General features: G+C 36.2%; 1 protein-coding gene across 2 annotated transcripts; it reads left to right on the top strand.

Annotated features, from left to right (window-relative positions):
- The first annotated feature begins 216 nt into the window (after positions 1-216).
- LOC105114394 (P-loop containing nucleoside triphosphate hydrolases superfamily protein) lies at positions 217-8,580 on the top strand. 2 transcript variants are annotated; one of them, XM_011010924.1, is made up of 7 exons: positions 217-1,195; positions 1,512-1,820; positions 1,942-2,225; positions 3,639-4,667; positions 5,223-5,391; positions 5,778-5,935; positions 8,006-8,580. In XM_011010924.1, the coding sequence occupies exons 1-7, from the start codon at positions 436-438 to the stop codon at positions 8,246-8,248; spliced, it is 2,952 nt and encodes a 983-aa protein (XP_011009226.1). In that variant the 5' UTR covers positions 217-435; the 3' UTR covers positions 8,249-8,580. The 2 variants fall into 2 exon arrangements, with proteins under 2 accessions (XP_011009226.1, XP_011009227.1); XM_011010925.1 differs by lacking the exons at positions 5,778-5,935; positions 8,006-8,580 and adding an exon at positions 5,487-5,502 and having other exon boundaries at positions 5,223-5,455.
- Positions 8,581-9,973: the final 1,393 nt, after the last annotated feature.

Raw genomic sequence — 9,973 nt, forward strand, 5'->3', positions numbered from 1 at the left:
TTTAAATTTAAAAGACATGATTTCAAATATGTTCCAAACAAGTTATAACCACATATTTCTATATATTTGTATTTATGATGGGTTGGTTCGAAGAAAAAAAATGAATTTTTTAGTTTTATAAATTTAAAATGAAATCTAATATTTATTATTATTATTATTATTATTATTTTAAGATGTGAGAAGTGCATTTTTAAATTAATTGATCTGAAAACAGTTGTGTTGATAAAGAAACAAAAACCCACATTTCCTCTCAAGAAAATATCTCCAATATCAATAAATAAAAACACCTCAAAGAATTATTAAGGAAGAAATATCATAGTCTGGTGTGTGATGTTCAAAGCTAGACATGTAATGTTGTTATAGAAATTAGAGCGAGGGAAGGAAACACAGAGAGGGAGTGGGGGTAGGTGGGCTGGTTTCCATACTGAAAAAGAAATGGAAACAAGCAGCTTTTTATGGAAGCATCTACCAAGTGGGAATTGCTTGAGCCTACCTTGGCTTCCTCGTTATGTAGCCATTTCTTCTCCACAATTCCTTACTCATAAATCCCATTTCCATTCTGTTTCGACATTCCAACAATCACTTACCATTTGGAACAGCAGCAGTAATGGTTCTACGAAGCCCAGAACCCCAACAAAAAAGAGAAGATCGCTCAATAGAAGCAAAAGGAGCAGCAGCAGCAATAGCACATTTAGTGATATCACTAAACCATACACAACAGGTTCTTGTGGTATCAGTACCAGTAATATCCATGCTCCTGCGCCTGCTTCTGCTAAGCAAGTTGTGGTGGAAAAGCAAGAAAAGAACATGAGTGTGTGCACGCTTAAGGAGAATGGAGACCCGCTGGGGCGTAAAGATCTTGGAAAGAGTGTCGTGAAGTGGATTTCTCAGGCAATGAGAGCAATGGCTAGAGAGTTTGCTTCAGCCGAGGCGCAAGGGGAGTTTACGGAATTGAGACAGAGAATGGGGCCTGGCTTGACATTTGTTATGCAAGCACAGCCTTATCTTAATGCTGTTCCTATGCCTCTCGGTCTCGAAGCTATTTGCTTGAAGGCTTGCACTCATTATCCCACGCTATTTGATCATTTCCAGAGAGAATTGAGGGAGGTTCTTCAAGACTTGAAGCGTAAAGGGTTGGTTCAAGATTGGCAACAGACTGAGTCTTGGAAGTTGCTCAAGGAGCTTGCCAATTCAGGTTTTCTTTCTTTACCTTTGTCTATTTGATAGCTTAGAATCTCGGAGGAATTGACTGTTCATTTGGGTCATAGAGTTTTTTAAGTTTGTTTGTACTATGAAATTCCATGTGTAAAGTGATTGGTTACAGGGTTGATAAAATCTTGCTTATTGCTCCAAAAAGATCTTTCCTTTTCAATTGTAAACTTGGAGAATAACTAGTTGTTTAATGCTGTATACAAACTGAAAGCAATTCAAATTGTGCATAGTTGCTTATTGCACCTGTGTTTTTCTAATGAACATGTATGAGAGTTTGGACTGAGATAGTGCCATTGCAGCTCAGCATAGAGCAATTGCGAGGAAGGCTACTCAATCAAAGCCTCTCCAAGGGGTTTTAGGGATGGACTTGGAGAAGGCGAAGGCTATACAGGGCAGAATTAATGAGTTCACAAATCAAATGTCTGAATTGCTTCGTATAGAGAGGGATGCTGAATTGGAGTTTACGCAAGAAGAACTGAATGCCGTTCCTACACTTGATGAAAGTTCTGATTCATCTAAACCAATTGAATTCTTGGTTAGCCATGGCCAGGGTCAGCAAGAGCTTTGTGACACCATCTGCAACTTGTATGCTGTTAGCACATCTACAGGTTACTTAGTAATTATCTTTATCAAGAGTGATTGTCCATGCTTTGATCTCTGCAACTCATACTTGCTAACTAAAACAATAAATTCCAATCAAATAATATTTGAAGTGTGCTGTTTATACAGGATTAGGAGGAATGCACTTGGTATTGTTTCGAGTTGAAGGAAATCATCGATTGCCTCCTACAACCCTTTCGCCGGGAGAAATGGTTTGTGTGAGAATATGTGATAGCAGGGGTGCCGGTGCAACTTCTTGCTTACAGGGATTTGTGAACAACCTTGGGGAAGATGGCTGCAGCATCAGTGTGGCTTTAGAATCTCGTCATGGTGATCCTACCTTCTCTAAGCTCTCTGGCAAGAGTGTGCGCATTGATCGTATTCATGGATTGGCTGATGCTGTCACATATGAGGTATTTGTTACATGCATCATATATAGTTATCCTTTGCATGCATGCTTTCAGAGGTAAACATCCCTCTCTTAGACCAACACAATCTGTTGCATTCTGAAGTTGAAGTGTATAGGCCTACTCCTGTTTATGAGCTATCTTGCTCCGCAACTTCAAATTAGGCTGTCCAGAACTTTCTAAGTGTTGATAACATCAAGATTTTAAGGGAAATTACTCCAATCCAATTCTGCATTGAGTATCTTAACACACAATGCTCAAGTCATTTTTTTACCAGTAGGATTCTTAAGCTCCCAGTTAAGCTAAACTTCTTTTTTGGTGTCACTTTCTCCATGTAATTTGTGTCTCACTCACATAGGGAGCTCAGAGATGTTCTGAAGCGTTGGTTCTGAGCCTCTCCGGATTTTAAGAGCTGGATCATTTAGCAATGTTCAGCAAATGGATTGGTTTCTTTGATATTTTATTTCTTTTGGTTTGTTTCTGATCCCTTTTGTACCTTTGACTGTTCTTCAAATTGCCAACTCCATTACCAGCTGAAAGTACTGTTCTTTTAAAGACCATTGTGCTATGTTTGCTGAAACATTGAAGAATTTAAAGAAGCTCTTCCATAGAAAACTTGAAAAACTATATCCATTTAGCATCTCAAACTGTGGTGCTGTGAATGATAGCAATAGCAGGGCTACCATGATTTTCCTTTCACTTAATTCTACCTGTGGCAAGCATCACACCAAATATGAGTTGAATACCATTTAAGTAATATCATGATAGAGAGAAAACTTCTCACGTTTAGCTACTGGTATAAGCAAAATGGCTGAAGTTATAAGCAAAACGTGAGAAGTTAGTAAAATTTAATGGGAGATTCCGCTTAAAAATACATTTTAAAGCAAACGGAGCACAGCAAACAATTCATGTATTCATGCTTCTTCTTTTTTTCATTATCTTATTTTTGTTTTCAATTTAGTTAGTTACTTTATAATGTGTTGAACGGCCCATAAGTCATAGGGGAATGACTTGATGGTGCATCAATGCAATAGAAATGTTGCCTCAGGGCTTCAATTTACCAAGGGAAAAACTCAACCACAAATTTCTTTGTCAATTTAGTTCTCTGCAGAGATCATATATCACAACCATGAGCACTCCATTACATGAGGTGTAGATTGTCATGACGATTAGGTGCCTTCTCTTGGTGCCATTTGTTTTAGGCATCAGTCTGCCACCTGCTTTAATACTTGCCAGCAAACTTTTTGTTTTAGTTCTGCATGCTGACTACCATTTGAACATAGTTGGGTGATAAATCTCTACTGCATGTTAAAAAATGGTGGAAAATATCTGTTCCATGCTTCTCAGATTCTCTTTTCAGTTGTATCAGCAGTTTATATTCATCTATATTTAATAGATTGTACTGTTCTTATTTTGAAGCGCAATTGTGAGGCCCTGATGCTGCTTCAGAAGAAGGGTCTGCACAAGAAAAATCCTTCAATTGCTGTTGTGGCTACATTATTTGGTGATAAGGAAGATGTTGCTTGGTTGGAGGAGAATGATTTGGCAAGTTGGGATGAAGCAGACCTTGATGAACATTTGGGGAAACCTTTTGATGATTCCCAGCGAAGAGCAATTACCCTGGGGTTGAACAAGAAACGACCATTTTTGATAATCCAGGGGCCTCCTGGTACTGGGAAGTCAGGCTTGCTTAAGGAACTTATTGCACTTGCTGTTGGGAAAGGTGAAAGGGTGCTGGTGACAGCACCTACGAATGCAGCTGTTGACAATATGGTTGAGAAGCTATCAAATATTGGGTTGAACATTGTGCGGGTTGGTAATCCAGCACGTATTTCTTCAGCAGTTGCATCAAAGTCTCTAGGTGATATAGTGAATTCTAAGCTTGCAGCATTCCGAACAGAGTTTGAAAGAAAGAAGTCTGATTTAAGAAAAGACCTGAGTCATTGTCTAAAGGATGATTCTTTAGCTGCTGGTATACGCCAGCTTTTGAAACAGCTTGGAAAGACACTGAAGAAAAAGGAGAAAGAGACTGTGAGGGAGGTGCTCTCGAGTGCACAGGTAGTGCTTGCCACTAACACTGGAGCAGCGGATCCATTGATTCGAAGGCTGGATGCTTTTGACCTGGTTGTTATGGATGAAGCAGGGCAGGCAATTGAACCTTCTTGCTGGATTCCTATATTGCAGGGCAAACGTTGTATTCTTGCTGGGGATCAATGCCAACTTGCACCAGTGATCCTATCTAGAAAAGCCTTGGAGGGCGGCCTTGGAGTCTCTCTCTTGGAAAGAGCTTCCACTTTGCATGAAGGGGTCCTTGCAACCAAGTTAACAACACAATATCGTATGAATGATGCAATTGCCAGTTGGGCCTCAAAGGAGATGTATAGTGGATTACTGAAGTCGTCTTCAACTGTCGCTTCACATCTTCTTGTAGATTCTCCATTTGTTAAGGTAAAAAATCATTTATACTTCTTCCACACTTTCTTCTCTATTTTTCCCTGGGTTCTTTAAGGTTGTTGGCCATCCTCCCACTTACCATTGATTTTGTAGCTGGTTACACAATGAAGATCTCCATGGCATATGGTTAAGTTTCCACACCATCTTTCTTGATTAATTGTAGAGGAGATAGTAACAAGTCAAACTGGCAAATAAAGAAAAATATTTCAAGCTGAATAGATTTGTGGAACCTATCATTCTCTCCCTCTGTGTATTCCCTTTTTTTTTTCTTGCACTTTGTTAGAAGCACTACTTTTTTCATGATGTGTGACATGAATTATTTTCTAGAAGCATTTACACTAACAAATGTCTGCTAAATGGAAAACATAGCAAGTTCATTTACTTCTTGAAGGCATATTATTCTTGAATATCACCATATGGAAAATCAATGTTTTTGTGATCACAATGTGATTTGTTGGAAGTTTTTGGAGCTGATAAGTTGCAATTGTCCTTGCAATATTGTACTTTAGATGTAAGGCATTTCCTTGACTGTTGTATGTGTTGTTGCAGCCCACTTGGATCACACAATGCCCATTGCTGTTGCTTGATACAAGAATGCCATATGGAAGTTTGTCAGTGGGCTGTGAGGAGCATTTAGACCCAGCTGGAACAGGCTCATTTTATAATGAAGGCGAAGCAGATATTGTTGTGCAGCATGTGTCCTCTTTAATTTTTTCAGGTAAAATGCTCATTACTCGTACATATAAATTAACTGCTAATGTGTTTCAGCATTCCCATTGTTACCAGAAATTTGTTCAATGATGAGCGAAAGTCACAGATAGAACTTAAATTCGTTTTTGTAATTTCCCAAACATTGCACGTACTATATAAAATGTATTTTAGAACACTTTTTAGTCTTCTGCATCACATGGTAATGTTGTAGAAACACTACTTTGATTTGTAAATTCACTGTTCCTCCCTCTTTTAACATCTGTGTTGTTTAATAGTTCTTATAGTCTCATTTGTGCTAAATGAAGGAATGGCTCTAGACTATCATTCCTAGTTTCACAGAACCAAACTTTGTGGCTCCATGAATTCCTTAGCTAAATTAATTCAACTGTGCAGGTGTTAGACCAACAGCTATTGCGGTGCAATCACCATATGTTGCTCAGGTACAACTCTTGAGGGAGAGGCTAGATGAACTTCCAGAGGCGGATGGTGTAGAGATTGCAACTATTGATAGCTTTCAAGGTCGAGAGGCTGATGCAGTAATTATATCAATGGTATAGTTCCTTTTATACTAAAGACTAATACGGTCTATTCCTTCCTCTGCTTAAAATTAAAATTAGGAACGCTGCAGAATATTTTTACAGATTTTTCTTTCTTTATGATTTTAGTTTTTTACCGGCCTTATCAGGCCGGTCAGATTGGCATGCACATGGATTTAACATTCATGTATTATTTTTTACTTTGTAATGTATAGAAACCAACCCAGTAGTTCGTCACCCGAACCACCATATGACTCTACATGTGAGAGACTAGTAATATCTGGAGTGACATGATGAGTGGCTCCAGTATTTGGGTGTTAATGAGGAGAATCAGAACCAAAAAATTGAGTACCAAAATCTATAAAGACTATCGAGAATGATTATTACCTCTATTGTTGGTCCAAAAGGTAAACAATCCCAACTGCCATATAATTGACACCGTGGACGGTGATGCGAAGTGGATTGATTCCGATGTTTGTCAAGATTCAAAATTATGAAAGGAATTATGGGCTGGACCCCACCCATGCTCTCTATGACGTTGTCCAAGATGGCCAAACCCTCTACGGTCATAGGAGAAGTTATTATTAGAATACTGACTAGAGCTTGGTTGGGGAACAATGGAGCAAGCAAGGTGAGTGAACGGTTGGAGGGTCTTGGTATCACTGTCTTGTTGAATAGAGAAGTTCTAAAAATTGCTGTTTGCTGACAAATTCACGACTTAGCAATTAAGAGTACGGTTTAGTAAAAGATACCAATTCTTTCCAAATCGTAAGGGTTGTTACAAGGTCTTTAAACTTTGTAGAAGGTCCTTTTAATAAGTAATGATTGAAATCTAATGGGTCAAAAGGTTTACCAACATCTATGAGTTCATCACTATGTCTTTCCACGTTGTAAGAAGGTAATGATGCCTTTAATCATTTTTGTAGCATAGCTCAATCAGGGTTGAGTGCACAAATAATCAATGATTGGAGACAATAACTCACCGAATAGGGAGGCAATTAGTATGCTAATGAGTAGTTGGTCATGTTGCACCCACATGGATTGGCTCCCTTTTTGGAATTAAAATAAGCCCTGACCTATAAAAAGAGCTAAACATGTGCTTTCCAAAAAAATATGGTTTTTGTTTGCAAGTTTCAGAGAGAGATAGTGGTGCACATGTTAAAGGTTGCAGCTATTGTGGGTTGTTGGTCTAGAGCGGACAACTTTAGAGTTGCAAGAGGTGGCACCATCAAGGTAATGTGTCAGGGGTTGTGATGTAGAAGAGGATTGTAAAGGAGAGTGATTTATTGAAATAGCCATAAGTGCAGTTGTGTAGTAAGCTCTGACATCATAATACAACAAAGGAGAGAATTAGCTTGAGAGAAAGGGAAGATATCGTCATGAACTATAATCTTGTGTTGTTGCTTCGTATTCTATTTCAACACACACACACGCTGCTTCGTATTCTATTTCAACACACACACGCACACGCACACACACTTAGCTAACTTTTTGTATAGTAGATCCTAATATAATAATGTGTATAATATTAATGTTTGATTATGTTGCTTCAATAGCCAGAACTGTCCCTGCATGTAGGGATGACTTTCTATGTTAAAAAGCATGATTTATTATAGATTATTCCATGTAGGGATGACATATCTTATCATTGACATAAGGTGGTGCAATTTTCTCTTGAATGTCACTATGAGCATACGATCAAAACTGAATATATCCAGGGGCCTTTTACTGCTCAGTTCTCTCCTCTCTACATGGCTACTTGCACAGATCATGACTTGGTATCATATGACATATATTGTATTGCATTGTAGAATAGGAACTCATTGGAGGGTGAGATGACCTTTCAAGTCCCAGCTACTTTAAGCTGGCCTGGCATCTGTGTTGGCCATTTTTTTCTAAACTGAGTAGGCCTGAATAACCCTGCATTTCACATTCAAATACTTGTCAGAAGAAAAATATTTCATTTCCACCTGTTGACCTCTAATAATCAATGGCAGTAAGTAATAGACTCTCTATACAATCGTTGCAAATCATTTTCTCATATTTCAAATAGCAAACTATATTTAACCTTTCCCTGTTTATTAGGTCCGCTCAAACACCTTAGGAGCTGTTGGATTCCTGGGGGATAGCAAGCGAACGAATGTTGCCATTACAAGGGCGCGCAAACACGTAGCAGTTGTCTGTGATAGCTCAACAATATGTCATAACACCTTCCTAGCCAGGCTACTGCGTCACATCCGCTATTTTGGCAGGGTTAAGCATGCCGAGCCTGGTAGTTTTGGGGGATCTGGATTTGACATGAACCCAATGTTGCCGTCAATTAGCTAACGATGGGAAAGGAGGTTGACTATAACTTATCTACGTTTTCCCAAATGGTGAAAGGGATGGGGAGGACAGTGATAATGTAGATGCCTGCTTTCTTTCCAGCATCTGCTTTTGCATCCATTGAAAGTGTACAGCAAGCTTTTGATTTTCTCAATACAAGATATTGATTGTACTTGCATCATCAATCATTTGTTAGATCTGTATATAGATTAACAATATATAAAGTGTCCATAATTTGTATACAATGTGAACTGCGTAAAATATCAAAGCAAAATTCACGCAAAGTGGGATCGGACCCTTCGAATGGTGTTTCATTATGTTTATTAATATTTTTTTATTATCTTTGATTTGTTCAACGTTTATTGGCATTTGAATATGCAAATCTTCAGGGTTTACGTGCTGAATTCAGCTTTTTGGGGTTGTTTCGTTTTTATGATTTACATCCAGTTTAATTGAACGGTAAAATATCTTCATATTTATTTATAGTTATGCTTCATATTTTACTCTTATATAAGAACTTTGTACAAGCATTTTCAACTCTCCTTCGTCTTCTTTTCTTTTTGTTTAGTTCTTAATGCAAATAAATAGGTTATCCATGCTTTGCCGCGATAGTTGGCTTATGATGATGATGATGATGATGATGATAATATTTTTATGATTTTGGTTAATTTAATAATATAATTAAAAAAGTCAATGACTAATTAAAAAAACATTTACAAATATTATAAAAAAATACTATCTAAATATTTTTAATAAATTTTAATAATCTTATTTGATAACAAAGAAAAAATTAAATAATAATAAAATAACCTTAAAAAGAGAGAAAATTCAAACCTAAATTATTAGCAAATTAAATATTGAAAGATAAACAAAAAAAATAATCAATTAAAAAAAAACACAACAACCTAACTCAAGTCAGCATGTTAAATCTGTTGCTGATTGTGAGATCAAGATAATTTCGTTCATACAAATTAAATAAAAATAATAGAATTTAACTCTCAAGCAAATTAAATAATGAGATGAGAAATTAGAAAAAAAAAACAATTAAAAGAACATAAAAAACCCAAGTCAAGTTAGGTTCACTCGACTAGCCCCACAATCCAAGATATGAGATCAGGATAACATCAAATAAAAAATATTAAAAAATCACAAAGCTCAAGGCTTAATAATATAATATCAAAGATGAAATTGAAAAAAATTAAAAAAAACCTAAAAAATATCTAAGTTTAATCCGTTTAATCTTTAAAATCCGGGTTATGAGACCGAGATTACCCCCTAAAAGTAAAACATGAAAAAATCATGAAGAAAAATTTCTAATCATTCAAAATTAAAAAAGTAAAATAAAGAGCAATCTAAAGAATATGGACCGAGTTTGATATAAAAATTAAATGAAACAAAATATTGATGGACAAAATTAAAAAATAAAATAAATCAAGAAAAAGATTAAAAAATCCAAACAAAAGAATCAGGACTAAATTTGATATAACAATTAAATAAAACAAAAAATTAATGAAAGAAATTAAAAAAAAAGAAGAGAAAATCATCAATAGTAAAAAATTGCAATCAACATGATTAGACCAAATCAGATATTACAATTAAATGAAATCAAATACGAGGGATGAAATTAAAAAAAATCAATTTTAAAAAGTATTAAAAGTAAAACAAATAACAATAAAAAAATAAAAATAAAAATTGATATAAATATAAACTGATAAGAAACATTTAATT

Source organism: Populus euphratica, unplaced genomic scaffold (genome assembly GCF_000495115.2).
Source record: "Populus euphratica unplaced genomic scaffold, PopEup_1.0 scaffold522.1, whole genome shotgun sequence".
In the NCBI taxonomy this organism is placed as follows: Eukaryota; Viridiplantae; Streptophyta; class Magnoliopsida; order Malpighiales; family Salicaceae; genus Populus; species Populus euphratica.